This window comes from Erinaceus europaeus, chromosome 15, assembly GCF_950295315.1.
Source record: "Erinaceus europaeus chromosome 15, mEriEur2.1, whole genome shotgun sequence".
NCBI lineage: Eukaryota > Metazoa > Chordata > Mammalia > Eulipotyphla > Erinaceidae > Erinaceus > Erinaceus europaeus.
Genome location: NC_080176.1, coordinates 5,144,819 through 5,158,037, shown reverse-complemented (window position 1 = coordinate 5,158,037; position 13,219 = coordinate 5,144,819). Strand labels below are relative to the sequence as shown.

The 13,219-nt window shown below is 61.9% G+C and overlaps 3 protein-coding genes and 1 pseudogene across 5 annotated transcripts in view; all 4 read left to right on the top strand.

Moving 5' to 3' along the window:
• Positions 1 to 13,219, top strand: part of FLYWCH1 (FLYWCH-type zinc finger 1) — a 133,833-nt gene that overhangs the window by 51,739 nt on the left and 68,875 nt on the right. The gene's annotated exons all lie outside the window — the stretch shown is intronic.
• LOC103127225 (serine protease 41) lies at positions 15 to 3,519 on the top strand. Its single transcript, XM_060174092.1, has 6 exons — positions 15 to 72; positions 159 to 185; positions 277 to 445; positions 2,174 to 2,319; positions 2,944 to 3,083; positions 3,225 to 3,519. The coding sequence occupies exons 1-6, from the start codon at positions 15 to 17 to the stop codon at positions 3,465 to 3,467; spliced, it is 783 nt and encodes a 260-aa protein (XP_060030075.1). The 3' UTR covers positions 3,468 to 3,519.
• On the top strand, positions 4,287 to 4,843 carry LOC103127224 (acyl-CoA-binding protein-like; annotated as a pseudogene).
• Positions 8,642 to 13,095, top strand: ELOB (elongin B). 3 transcript variants are annotated; one of them, XM_060172540.1, is made up of 5 exons: positions 8,642 to 8,839; positions 9,603 to 9,770; positions 9,904 to 10,175; positions 10,259 to 10,428; positions 10,523 to 10,733. In XM_060172540.1, exons 1-5 carry the CDS (start codon positions 8,787 to 8,789, stop codon positions 10,679 to 10,681), a joined length of 822 nt encoding a protein of 273 aa, XP_060028523.1. In that variant the 5' UTR covers positions 8,642 to 8,786; the 3' UTR covers positions 10,682 to 10,733. The 3 variants fall into 3 exon arrangements, with proteins under 3 accessions (XP_060028523.1, XP_060028521.1, XP_060028522.1); XM_060172538.1 differs by lacking the exons at positions 9,904 to 10,175; positions 10,259 to 10,428; positions 10,523 to 10,733 and adding exons at positions 12,050 to 12,184; positions 12,452 to 12,557; positions 12,955 to 13,095 and having other exon boundaries at positions 8,772 to 8,832; positions 9,481 to 9,770; XM_060172539.1 differs by lacking the exons at positions 8,642 to 8,839; positions 9,603 to 9,770; positions 9,904 to 10,175; positions 10,259 to 10,428; positions 10,523 to 10,733 and adding exons at positions 11,767 to 11,952; positions 12,050 to 12,184; positions 12,452 to 12,557; positions 12,955 to 13,095.

The following is a 13,219-nucleotide window of genomic DNA, read 5'->3' as shown; positions in this document are numbered from 1 at the left end:
GTGTGGGGGGGGCCATGGCCGCGTGGTGGCTGCTGGCGACTCTGTGGGTGCCGATGGCGCCAGGCGCGCGGGGTGGGTGCGGGCGCCCAGGGGCGCGGGGTGTGGGCGAGGGGCGGGCCCAGCGCAGACGCTCCTCATCTTTTCCTCCTCTTCCCCAGGCCTGGAGGACCCTCCCTTTATCTCAGGTACCCTTGGACAGGGGTGCGAGTGGGATGGGGGCGGACCCCCGGGGCCTGCGTCCTGCAGCCCGAGTCTCTCTGTCCATCTGTCCCGCAGTCCCCTGTGGCCTGACCTCCCAGAGCGAGCGCATCATTGGCGGGTCCCCCACGTCGCCTGGGCGCTGGCCCTGGATGGGCAGCCTGCAGAGGCTCCGACGCCACAGTTGCGGTGCCACCCTGCTGAACCACCACTGGGTGCTCACGGCCACCCACTGCCTGTACCCCAAGTGAGCTGCCGGTGCGGGGGGTGGGGGGGCGTGCTGTGGAGTTGGGGGTCTGCTCCGGGTTTACTGGCACATGGCCTGGGGGGTAGCCTGGGAGCTCCGTGGATGAAGCCTGGGGCTTGCAGGCCCTGACTTCCACCCCTGAGTACATGATGTGCGGGTTCTCTCTCTCTTTGAAGTGTATTTTTAAAATAATTTTAATTTACTTATTAGAGGGAAATTGATAAGGGGAGACAGAATGGGAAACAGCCCTTCTCCTTCTCCTTCTCCTTCTCCTTCTCTCTCTCTTTTTTTTTTTTTTGCCTCCAGGGTCATTGCTGGGCTCGGTGCCTGCACCACGAATCCACCGCTCCTGGAGGCCATTTTTTCCCCCTTTTCTTGTCCTTGTTGGTGTAGCCTCGTTGTGGTTATTATTGTTATCGTTGATGTCGCTAGTTACTGGCTAGGACAGAGAGAAATGGAGAGAGGAGGGGAAGACAGAGAGGGGGAAAGAAAGGCAGACACCTGCAGACCTGCTTCACCACCTGTGAAGCGACTCCCCTGCAGGTGGGGAGCCGGGGGTTTGAACCAAGATTCTTACTCTGGTCCTTGGGCTTCGTGCCACCTGCATGTAACCCGCTGCACTACCCCCCGCCCCCCCCCAGCACGATTTTTTAAAATTTTTATTTATTTATTTTCCCTTTTGTTGTCTTCTTGTTGCTGTGGTTATTATTGTTGTTGTTATTGATGTCATTGTTAGATTGGACAGAGAGAAATGGAGAGAGGAGGGGAAGACAGAGAGGGGGAGAGAAAGATAGACACCTGCAGACCCGTTTCACCGCCTGTGAAGCGACTCCCCTGCAGGTGGGGAGCCGGGGACTCGACCAGCACAATTTTTAAATTTTATTTATTTTAAATTTTATTTTTATTTATTTATTTGCCACCAGGATTATCACTGGGACTTCACGTCAGCACTACTAATCCACTGCTCCCAGTGGCCATTTGTTTGTTTCTATTTTATTTGACTAAACAGAGAGGAACTGAGAGTGGAGAGGAGATAGAGAGGAAGAGAGACAGACAGACATCAGCAGACCTGCTTCACTGCCTGTGAACAGTCCCCCTGCAGGCAGGGCGCGGGAGCAGGAGTGCGGGCTCAAACCCGGGTTCTTGAGCCTGGTGATGGGTGTGCTTAACCAGGCGCACTTGCACCTGCCACCCACCTGCCCCGCCCCAGCACATTTTCCCATGGTCCTGGCCTTTGCTATAGTGGCCTGTGTCTACAGGTGTCCCTGGAGGGGCCTCTGTCCATTCCTCCCAGAACACTCCATGCATGTGGGCTTCCTGTTTGCTCTTCTTCCTTCCCCCCTCCCCACCAGGCACGTCAGCCTCACCTCCTCCTCCCCTCCAGCACTGGGGCCCATGCTGACACAGAGCCCGGTCTGGGGAGGGGGCTTTGGCAACGGAGCTGTGTGCCCTCCAACCAACCCCCCACTGGGGCCTAGTCTCAGGTCTGGGGGTGCCAGAAGGTCAGGTGGGCTGGGTGAGGCTGTGTCCCCAGGCTGGTGCTTGGGGGGGGGGGGCGGCTGGCCTTCCTGGGCTGAGCCCTGGGGTGCCCCTCACCGCCAGGTACATGAATCCCTACCTGTGGACAGTCCAGTTTGGTGAGATCACTCATCCAGTCTCTGTGTGGAACCTGAGGGCCTACTTGAACCGCTACCGCGTGCAGACCATTACGATGCACCCCGTTTTCAGCTCGGGCAAGTTCAGCGACATCACCTTGCTGCGTCTGGCCTCCTCCGTGAGCTTCACAAAGTATGTCCAGCCCGTCTGCGTCAAGAACACCTCGGCCGAGTTCATCAACCGTGAGGACTGCTGGATCACCGGCTGGGGGTGGAATGGTGAGGACAGGCTGGGCCGACGTCTGGGAGCCACAGAAAAGGGGGGCTGGGCCGAGGTCCTGGGCCTGGAAACTTGCTGCCGGCTCTGCCTCTGGGGACCGGCCTCTCTGTCCCTCCGAGGTGGACAGAGCTGCCCAGGGTCGCCTGTCTCCCTCCACGGATCCGCGTCCTGTCTCTAGGTGGCCCTGGAGTGCTGATGCTCCCCGTGCCTCCCAGGGGGGGCTCCTGGCCACCAGTGTCAGCAGACACCTAGCCAGTCACCCGGGACCTCGGGGTGGGGGACTGGCAGGTGGGTGCAGACCCCAGCCCTCCCCAGAGAGTGAGCTCAGGCCAGAGCTGGGTGGGGTTCGGCAGGCAGGTGCGGGCCCAGCAGCTGCACCTACTGTGCTGTCCTCCTTGGTCCTTGTCCTTGTCTGTGGGATGGCAAGGTCTGGCTGTGGCTTCTTGGAGTCTCTCAGCTGAGGGGAGCCATCCCATGGGTGTCCATGTCAGCCCCATGTGAGAGAGTCCCTGCTGCAGGGAGGAGGCGGGTGGGGTGTGGGCTTGAGCAGAGGGGTGTTGGGCCAGCCAGGATGGAAGGGCTCAGGGCCTCTCCCTTCTCTCTCCCTCCCTCCACCTCCACAGTTTCCAGAACCCTCCAGGAGGCCATGCTGTCTATCATGAATCATTCCTGGTGTGACTCCCTGTACTCCAAGCCCTCACCCCACTCCCGGGACAATGAGTTCTGCGCCGGCACGGAGGACGGCAGCAGAGACAGCTGCAGGGTGAGGCCGTGCCCGCACCCACCTGCCAGCCGCCACCTGGCTCCCCCCTGAGCTCACTCCCTGGGGAGGGGTGGGGTCCGCACCCACCTGCCCACCAGCTCCCCACCCCAAGGGCCCGCTCTCAGCGTCGCTGCTCCCCAGGGCGACTCGGGCGGCCCGCTGGTCTGTGAAGACCAAGGGCACTGGGTGCAGGTGGGCGTCGTGAGCCGCGGAGAGGGCTGTGCCATCCCCAACCGGCCCGGCATCTACGTGAACGTCAGCGACTATTTCTACTGGATCAAACAGGTGCTGGACAGTGGCCCCGGGCCCACTGCCCTGGGCCCGGCCCTGCTGCTGCCCCTACTCTGCACCGTGGCCAGCCTGCCCCTGTCCCTGCGGCCCTGAGCCCAGGCGGGACCTCCGTCTAATAAACAAGGCTGCGTGTGTGCTGACTGACTCCCTCGGAGCCGAGTGTCTGGACCCGCCCCCTCCTCCCCTTCCTGCCCGGCACCCCAAACCCTTCCCCAGCACCCAACACCCATCTCTGCCCTCCACATCAGCCCCAGCCCTGACCCCCTCTGTTGTTGTTGTGGCCAGGTGTCAGTCCCCCGAGGCCCAGCCCAGGCTGCCGGGGCGCAGAGGCCTGGGCAGGGAGGGCAAGGGGCTCCCGGAAGGGCACAGGCCTGGCTCATGGGGTCTGGGAAGCCGGAGGGGGGCCCCCGGGGGCAGCCCCCCAGGTCAGGCCAGTGCCCATCACACACTACCAGGTGCGCCAGGTCTGTGGGCTCCTCACGAAGCCCCTGACTAAGGCTGGGGTGTGGGCTGGCTGCCCCTAGGTTTGCGCCGTGTGTGCCTAACCCACTGCGCTACCCTCCCACTACCCGTATTACCTTTTTTTTCCTTTACTTTCTATTTTATTTGATAGAAACGGAAAAATTGGGAGCTGGGCGGTAGCACAGCAGGTTAGGCACACATGGTGCAAAGGGTAAAGACTGGCGTAAGGATCCCGGTTCGAGCCCCCGGCTCCCCACCTGCAGGGGAGTCGCTTCACAGGCGGTGAAGCAGGTCTGCAGGTGTCTGTCTTTCTCTCCCTCTCTGTCTTCCCCTCCTCTCTCCATTTCTCTCTGTCCTATCCAACAATGATGACATCAACAGCAATAATAACTACAACAATAAAACAACAAAGGCAACAAAAGAGAATATTAAAAGAGAAAAAGAAAAAGAAAGAGAGAAACAGGGACCGCTCAGTACGCCTCGCCGCCTCTGCAGTATCCGTGCGAACCTCACTGCATCCCCGCCGGCATGTCTCAGCCTGACTTTGAAAAAGCTGCTGAGGAGGTGAAGAACCTCAAGACCAAACCCACCGATGAGGACATGCTGCTCCTCTACCGCCATTACAAACAAGCAACTGTAGGTGATGGGAATACAGAAGGACCAGGGGCTGCTGGACTTCAAAGACCGGGCCAAGTGGGATTCCTAGAACGAGATAAAGGGACTTCCGAGGAAGATGCCATGAAAGCTTACATGGACAATGTCGAAGAGCTACAGGAAAATATGGAGTATAAAGGAGTGGATCGGCTGCCAGCCACATGTCTCACCTCAACTTTTATAATGCCTTGTTCTGTTTTTTCTAATGCGGTGACTAAAGTTCAGTCATGAACAGAACCAGTGAACCCAGCTGCCAAGGGTGCAGAGTACAGTTCTGACAGAGGAGAAAGTAAACTAGTTACTGGCTTTTGCTAAGTAGTTTTTTTTTTCTTAATTTTTTTATATTTATTTTCCCTTTTATTGCCCTTGTTTTTCATTATTGTTGTAGTTGTTGTTACTGATGTCATCATTGCTAGATAGGACAGAGAGAAATGGAGAGAGGAGGGGAAGACAGAGAGGGGGAGAGAAAGACACCTGCAGACCTGCTTCACTGCCTGTAAAGCGACTCCCCTATAGGGTGGGAATCCGGGGGGCTCGAACTGGGATCCCGAAGATGCCATTCCTTGTGCTTTGTGCCACGTGCGTTTAACCTGCTGCGCTACTGCCTGACTCCCTGCTAAGTAGTAAGTAGTTTTTAAAAATATTTATTTTCCCTTTTGTTGCTCTTGTTTTATTGTTGTAGTTATGATTGTTATTGATGTCATTGTAGATGGATAGGACAGAGAGAAATGGAGAGAGGAAGGGAAGACAGAGAGGGGGAGAGAAAGACAGACACCTGCAGACTTGCTTCACCACCTGTGAAGTGACTCCCCTGCAGGTGGGGATCCAGGGGCTTGAACCAGGATCCTTACGCAGGTCCTTGCGCTTTGCACCACGTGTGCTTAACCCGCTGCGCTACCACCCAACTCCCTGCTAAGTAGTTTTTATCTGGAAATCAATTAAAAGTACATTTGTTACTATAAAAAAAACAATACCGGTAGTGCAGCGGGTTAAGTTCACGTGGCGCAAAGCACAAGGACCAGCGTGAGGATCCCTGTTCAAGCCCCCGGCTCCCCACCTGCAGGGAAATCATTTCACAGGCGGTGAAGCAGGTCTGCAGGTGTCTTCTCTCCCCTCCTCTCTCGATTTCTCTCTGTACTATCGAACAATGACATCAACAACAACAATAACAATAAACACAACAAAGATAAAACAACCAAGGCAACAAAAGAAAAAATAGCCTCCAGGAACAGTGGATTCGTGGTGCAGGCGCTTAGCCCCAGCAATAACTATGGAGGCAAAAAAAAAAGGGGGGGGGACACAGAGGGCCTTGTACTGTTATATGGAAAACTGGGAAATTTATGCATGTACAACATTTGTATTTACTGTTGAATGTAAAACATTAATTCCCCAATAAAATTTTTAAAAAAGAGGGAGAAAAAGTGAGGGTGGGATGGGGGTGGTGTAGATAACATAATGGTTATGCAAAGAGACTCTCGTGTCTGAGGCTCCGAAGTCCCAGGTTCAATAATCCCCCCACACCACCATAAGCCAGAGCTGAGTAGTGCTCTGGTTTAAAAAAAAAAAAAGAGAGAGAGAGAGAGAGAGAGAAAAGAGAAAAAGAGGGCAGAAAAGATACCATAATAGTTACGTAAAACAGACTGTCACACCTAAGTTGTTTTTTTTTAAGATTTTATGTATTTATGAGAAAGACAGGAGGAGAGAGACAGAGAAAGAACCAGACATCACTCTCGTAGATGTGCTGCCAGGGACTGGACTCAGGAACTCATGCTTGAGAGTCCAATGCTTTATCCACTGCGTCCCAGACCACCATACCTAAGATTCTCTAGTCCCAGGTTCAGTCCCCTGCACCACCATCAGCCAGAGCTGGGAAATGCTCTGGTCAAAATAATAAATAATATTAAATTGTTGGTCTTTAAAAAGAAAGAGATTGATCTCCCAGCTCTGGACCTGCAGGGGAGTTGCTTCATAGGCGGTGAAGCAAGTCTGCAGGTGTCTGTCTTTCTCTCCCCCTCTCTGTCTTCCCCTCGTCTCTTCATTTCTCTCTGTTCTATCCAACAACGACAACATCAATAACAACAATAACTACAATAAAACAAGAGCAACAAAAGGAAGTAAATATATTTTTAAAAAAGAACAAAAAAAGATAGAATGAAGGAGGCCGAATGGTAGCACAGCTGGTTAACCACACATGTTGCAAAGCAGAAGGACCCGCTCAAGGATCCAGCTCCCCACCTGCAGGAGGGTCGTTTCACAAGCGGTGAAGCAGGTCTGCAGGTGTCTTATCTTTCTCTCCCCGTCTTCCCCTCCTCTCTCGATTTCTCTCTGTCCTATCTAACAACAATAACAACAGTAACAGCAAGGGCAACAAAGAGAACAAAAATGGGGAAAAAATACCTCCAGGAGCAGTACAGGGACGAGCCCCAGTGATAACCCTGGAGGCAAAAAAAAAAAAATAGAGAGAGAGAGAGGCCTACAGACCTGCATCACTGCTCGTCAATCCCCTCTATAGGTGGGGAGCAGGGGCTCAGACCTGAGTCCTTCCTTGTGCACGACAATACACATGCTCAGTCAGGTGTATGACCACCCAGTCCCCTGTATTTTTTAAAAAATTATTTATTCCCTTTTGTTGCCCATGTCATTTTATTGTTGTAGTTATTATTAATAATGTCATCGTTATTGGATAGGACAGAGAGAAATGGAGAAAGAAGGGAAAGACAGAGAGAGGGAAAGATAGACACCTGCAGACCTGCTTCACCGCCTGTGAAGAAACTTCCCTGCAGCTGGACTCGAACTGGGTTCCTTACTCGGTCCTTGTGCTCTGCACCACGTGCGCTTAACCCACTGCGTTACCGCCCTGCTCCCTGTGTTTGGTTTTGTTTTTTTTTTGCCTCCAGGGCTATTGCTATGGCTCAGTGCCTACACTTCAAATCCACTGCTCCTGGATTTTTCCCCCCATTGTTGATGTTGCCGTTATTGCTGCTGCTGCTGCTGTCGGATAGGACAGAGAGAAATGGAGAGAGGACAGGAAGGCAGAGAAAGATCAACACCTGCAGACCTGCTTCACTGCTTGCAAAGCAACCCCTTTATTCCTTTTTTAAAAATGATTTATCTATGGGGAATCAGGTTATGGTGCATCAGGTTAAGCACACATAATATGAAGCGTAAGATCCACCCAAGGATCCTGGTTTGAGCCCCCGGCTCCCCACCTGCAGGGAAGTCACTTCACAGATGGTGAAGCAGGTCTGCAGGTGTCTGTCTCTCTCTCCCTCTTTATCTCCCTCTCCTCTCTCAATTTCTCTCTGTCCTATCCAAAAAACATGAAAAATGGCTTCTAGGAGCAGTGGGTTCATAGCACAGGCACCGGGCCCCAGCGATAATTCTGTAGGCAAAAATAAACAAATAAATGATTTATCTATGAGAAAGAGAAGTACATTCGATGAAATTCAGGACCTCAGCTTCCAAGTCCACTGGCCTCCTCCCAGGCAGCCATCTTTACTTTTCTTAGAGCAGAGACCCCTCAGCACTGCTCCACCCTCTGTGCAGCTCTCTTTGGTGTCAAAAATGGAATCTGAGGCCATGGTGAGGTGCACGCTGTCACCCCTGCCCCTATAGAGATGGCTGGGCTGGGGTCCTGTGACACGGGGACTTGGAGGGACAACCACAGTCAGGATCCTTGGTCCCTGTGTGACAACCCCCCCTCCTGCCAGAACTCAGCTCTGGCCACGCAGGCTGGCAGTGCCTGGACGCCCACTGTCTCCGACCCAGATGTCCCTGAGCCTGCTACTGTCTGTGGTGGGCTGGTTCCCGAGGTCAGCTCCTGCCCTGCCCTGTAGGACCCAGGCAGAAGGGGCCAGGCCAACCCGTGGGTGAGTTCCCTGCAGGCCAGCAGAACAGCTCTGAAACCCAAGGAACCACCAGCACTTCTTGGGGCTTCCTGGAGGGAGCCCAGCCTTGGTGGCACCTGGCATCTCTGCTCCTGCCTAGAAAGCATTACTCAGGGCATCTTTGTTCCTGGCAGCCACAGCCCCGCCTGGCTCCCTAATCTGGGGTGCCCCTGCCCCGCCTTCCCTTTAAGTCCCGTCCATCCCCCAGCCTAGGCAGCAGAGAATGCTCATGGAGAGAGAGCGAGCTGGGGCCAGACCCCAGGGTGTCCGGCTCTGCCAGGCTCAGGAGGGGAGCAGAGCCAAGACCACAGGGGGGCACCACCAAGGACCCTCTGCTCCCCTGCAGGCTCCAGCCAGAGCCCACAGCCAGGGCAAGCCAGGCAGGCTGGAGGCCTTCAGGGAGAACAGAATGTGGGGGGCCTCCTGCCTCCAGGTCCTGTTCCTACTACTGCTGGGTGAGTGCAACATGCAGATCCCGTCTCCTCATCTCTCCAGGGGTGTCCTGGGTGAGGGAGCCCCAGGCACTGTCCCCCATTTTCCCAGGGCTCTGCCCCCCACCTTTCTCCAAGTGTCCTGGGTGAGGGGGCCCCAGGCGCTGTCCCCCACTTTCCCAGGGCTCTGCCCCCCACCTCTCTCCAGGTGCCCTGGGTGAGGGGCCCCAGGCACAGTCCCCCACTTTCCCAGGGCTCTGCCCCCCACCTCTCTCCAGGTGCCCTGGGTGAGGGGGCCCCAGGCACTGTCCCCCACTTTCCCAGGGCTCTGCCCCCCACCTTTCTCCAGGTGCCCTGGGTGAGGGGGCCCCAGGCACTGTCCCCCACTTTCCCAGGGCACTGCTGGGGGAGTTGGGGGTGGGTCCAGGCACTGTCTCTTCACCTGTCTCGGGGTGCCCTGGGTGAGTGGGAGGCTCTGGGTGCTGTCCGCTCACCTCTCCAGGGCTGCACGTCCTGCGCCCCCTCTTCTGGAAGGCTGCCCACCAGCAGGGCCCTGGGCAGGAGTGGGCGCCTGGCACCAGGTCAGGGGCAGCGTGTCTCCGTCCTAATCTCTGACCCCCCTTCCCTGTCCTGTTGCGCGACGCCAACCCTAATCCCTGCTTCCTCCTGCAGGTGTTGCCTGGGCGCTGGGGTCCGAAGGTAAGGCGGCCCAGACCCCCGTGCCGGCCCCTCCAGCCCCTGGCGCGCGTCCCCGTCCAGCCCCTCCAGCCCACGCGCCGTGTCTCCCGTCCCCTCGCAGCCTGCGGGCGGCCTCGAGTGTCCAGCCGGATCGTGGGGGGCCGCGACGCCCGCGACGGGGAGTGGCCGTGGCAGGCCAGCGTCCAGCACCGCGGGGCGCACGTGTGCGGGGGTTCTCTCGTCGCCCCCCAGTGGGTGCTCACGGCGGCTCACTGCTTCTCCAGGTGCGCGGGGCCGCGGGGTGCTGGGACTGCCCGGGCGGGGCGCGGGGCGCTGGGACTGCCCGGGCGGGGCGCGGGGTGCTGGGACTGCCCGGGCGGGGCGCGGGGCGTGGAGGCAGCGGCGCCTGTCCCGCAGGAGCGCGCCGCCGGCCGAGTACCGCGTGCGTGTCGGGGCGCTGCGCCTGGGTCGGGCGGGGCCGCGCGCGCTCTGGGCGCCGGTGCACCGGGTGCTGCTGCCGCCCGACTACTCGGCCGAGGAGGCCCGCGGCGACCTGGCCCTGCTGCAGCTGCGCCGCCCGCTGCCCCTGAGCGCCCGCGTCCAGCCCGTCTGCCTGCCCGCGCCGGGGGCGCGCCTGCCGCCCGGAACTCCGTGCTGGGTCACCGGCTGGGGCAGCCTGCAGCCGGGAGGTGAGCGGGGCCGAGCGTATGGGTGTGGGTGTGTGGGGGGGGTCGTGCCCCCAGCCGCTCACGCACCCCCGCGCCGCCCCCAGTGCCGCTGCCCGAGTGGCGCCCGCTGCAGGGCGTGCGCGTGCCCCTGCTGGACGCGCGCTCCTGCGACCGCCTGTACCACGAGGGCTCGGCCGTGCCGCGCGCGCAGCGCATCGTGCCGCGGGGGAGCCTGTGCGCCGGCTACGCCGCGGGCCGCAAGGACGCGTGCCAGGTGCGCCCCGCCTCCCCGCGCCCCCCCGCCCCCGCCCCCGCCCGCCCGCGCCCCGCCCGCCCGCGCCTCCCCGCCTGAGCGCCTTCCCCCGCAGGGCGACTCCGGGGGGCCGCTGGCCTGCGTGCGCTCTGGCCGGTGGGTCCTGGCCGGCGTGGTGAGCTGGGGCCGGGGCTGCGCGCTGCCCAACCGCCCCGGAGTCTACACCGACGTGGCCGCCTACGGCCCCTGGATCCGGGCTCGCCTCCGCCTCTGACGCCCGCGGGGCCCCCGCGCCCGGACAGCTCCCGGGGCCTCGCCTGGCCGGGGCAGGGCGCCGAGCCCGCGGCCCAGAGCCGTGGTTTAGTAAAGCTGTGGCTGTGAACTGCTGTGTCTGGGGTGAAATGCGACAGAGAGGGGGGCCGGCGGCTGGCTGGCTGCGGCGGGAACGCGACGGGGCTCGGTCGGCCGCACCCCGCACCCGGGGAGCCGCCTTGGCCCTCCGCCCGGCGACATCCGAGAAGTGCGCGGTGGGCTTGTGAGGGGCAGCGGGGGCGGGCAAGGGGGTCCGAGCCCAGATAAGGCGGCCGTGCGGAGCCCTTCCCGGCGGCGAGGAGACGCGGCTTCCCCGCCCGGAGCCGGAGCGCTGCCGCCTGCCCTGGGCTCACAGGGCCGGTGTCGGGGGCCAGGGCGCACGGCCAGTGGGGCGCGGAGACGGTCAGGCCGGGGGGAACGGGCTGCCGTGCCGCCCCGGCCCTCACAGTTCCGGGGCGAAAGCTCGACGCCCTGCGGGGGGAGAGGTGGGAACCGGCGGCTGCCGTCCCTCGAGCAGCCGAGAGCAAAGTGGGCCCCTCCGGCCGCCACCCGGAGCGCGGCGCCCCCGCAGGTGACCCCGAGGCGGGCGGGGGGCGGGCCGCCGCGCACGGGCAGGGACTCTCGGAGCGGCCATGGGAAGGCCGGCTCCCCTCTCCCGCAGCAGCGCCCCAGGTAGTGCGAGACCTGCTCCTCACGCCCCGGAAGGACTTTCCCTCCATAAACTCAAAATCAACTTCCGGGCGTGGCCGCTGGCCAAGTCCCTCAACCGAGGCGGGCGGGCCCGCCCTACGCTACGGCGGCCGGAAGGCCCAAACTTAGCACGTTCTCAAAATGGCCGCCGCGCCGCGCCCTGAGTCAGCTCTCCTAACATGGCGGCCCGCTCCTCGCCGTGCAGCGTCATCCATCCGCCCTCCCGGGGGCGTGGGGGACAGCGCCCCCCTGAGCTGAGCCCCCGGCAGCCCCCAAAGAAGGCTGAGCCGGCTCTTGCGCCCCCTCCCGCCCCCGTGAAGGGACGTGCGATCCTGGCCGTGCCGCCCCGCGGAAGGCGAACCCGGCGCCGAGATGGCGGCCGGCCGCTGGTGTCCCGGCCTCGCGGCCTCAGCGCTTAAAATGGCGGCGGGGGCGGGGCGGGGCGGGCCCTGCGCGGGGCATGCCGGGCCGCGCGCGGGCTGCTGGGAACGGGGCGGAGCGCGGCCGCGCCGGCGCGTCGAGGGCAGAGGAGCCGCCGCGATGGTGAGCGGGTGCGGGGGGAGGGGCGGCGGGCCGGGGGCGGCGGCGGCGGCGGCGGGGGGGTCCGGGCGGTGAGCTCACGCCGGCCCGCCGCCGCCAGGACGTGTTCCTCATGATCCGGCGCCACAAGACCACCATCTTCACGGACGCCAAGGAGTCGAGCACGGTGTTCGAGCTGAAGCGCATCGTCGAGGGCATCCTCAAGCGGCCGCCCGACGAGCAGCGGCTGTACAAGGTGCGGGGGGGCTCCCATGGCCGTTGGGGCGCCGCGGCCCCGCCAGCCCGGAGGCGGGAGGTGGAGGTGGAGGTCGGGCCGGGGCTGCGGGGCCGAGCCCACGATCCCCCGCCCCGCACACGCCCGCGGCGACGCGGGGCTCCCGCCCGACCCGGGGCCCGGGGCCGCCTTTGTGTGCGGGTCGCGGGCCGGCGTCACGAGGCGGCGTCCCGCACCGGCTACCGGGGGCCGCCTCACTGACTTCCGGTCACCGCCGCCTTCCCGCAGGACGACCAGCTCCTGGACGACGGCAAGACGCTGGGCGAGTGCGGCTTCACCAGCCAGACCGCGCGGCCGCAGGCCCCGGCCACGGTGGGACTGGCCTTCCGGGCAGGTGCGGCGGCCCGCGGTCTCGGGCGGGAAACAGGCTGCGCGGCGGCGGGCGGCGGGGAGCCCTGGGGTGCGGGCCCTTCGCCAGGCGGGTGCACGTGTTGTGGCGCCTGCGCCCCGGGACGGCGGGTGTTGTCCTGGCGGACGGCCCCCCACGAGCCCAGAAGATGGCCGCGCACCTGCCGACTGCCGGGCGTGTGGAGAGCCGGTGGGATGCGCGCCGCCCCGCCCCGCCCCGCCCCGCCCCCAGGGACCCGCAGCTCTGGCCTGGCCTGGCCGGGAAGGGGGGCTCCGCCCCGCGGGGAGGCGACGGGGACGGGGACGGGGACGGGCCCGGGCGGGGGGCGGCGCAGTGAGCGGGTCTGCGGGGCACCGGCCCACTGCGAGCGTCCCTCCCCCAGACGAGGCATTCGAGGCCCTGCGCATCGAGCCCTTCTCCAGCCCGCCCGAGCTGCCCGACGTGATGAAGCCACAGGACTCAGGAAGCAGCGCCAACGAACAAGCCGTGCAGTGAGAAGGCCCACCAGCCCCATCCCCACCCCCAGTGAAATTTGGGTGTCTGCCTGGCCGCGCCTTTCTCTGCCCCTCACTCCAGGCATCACCCTCAGGGATGGGGCCAGCCCCCCCGCCCCCCCCAGCATGTCACCCCCGGAGGCCTGAGCGGAG

What these genes read in the sequence shown, in the direction of transcription:
- ELOB (XM_060172540.1), top strand. Translation starts at nt 8,787, where the DNA reads ATGTGGGGGGCCTCCTGCCTCCAGGTCCTGTTCCTACTACTGCTGGGT. An exon ending in CTACTACTGCTGGGTGAGTG is followed by an intron (nt 8,840 to 9,602) that starts CAACATGCAGAT and finishes CTCCCGTCCCCT; the next exon opens with CGCAGCCTGCGGGCGGCCTC. An exon ending in GGGCAGCCTGCAGCCGGGAG is followed by an intron (nt 10,176 to 10,258) that starts GTGAGCGGGGCC and finishes CGCCGCCCCCAG; the next exon opens with TGCCGCTGCCCGAGTGGCGC.
- LOC103127225 (XM_060174092.1), top strand. Translation starts at nt 15, where the DNA reads ATGGCCGCGTGGTGGCTGCTGGCGACTCTGTGGGTGCCGATGGCGCCA. An exon ending in ACCCACTGCCTGTACCCCAA is followed by an intron (nt 446 to 2,173) that starts GTGAGCTGCCGG and finishes CCCCGTTTTCAG; the next exon opens with CTCGGGCAAGTTCAGCGACA. An exon ending in GCAGCAGAGACAGCTGCAGG is followed by an intron (nt 3,084 to 3,224) that starts GTGAGGCCGTGC and finishes GCTGCTCCCCAG; the next exon opens with GGCGACTCGGGCGGCCCGCT.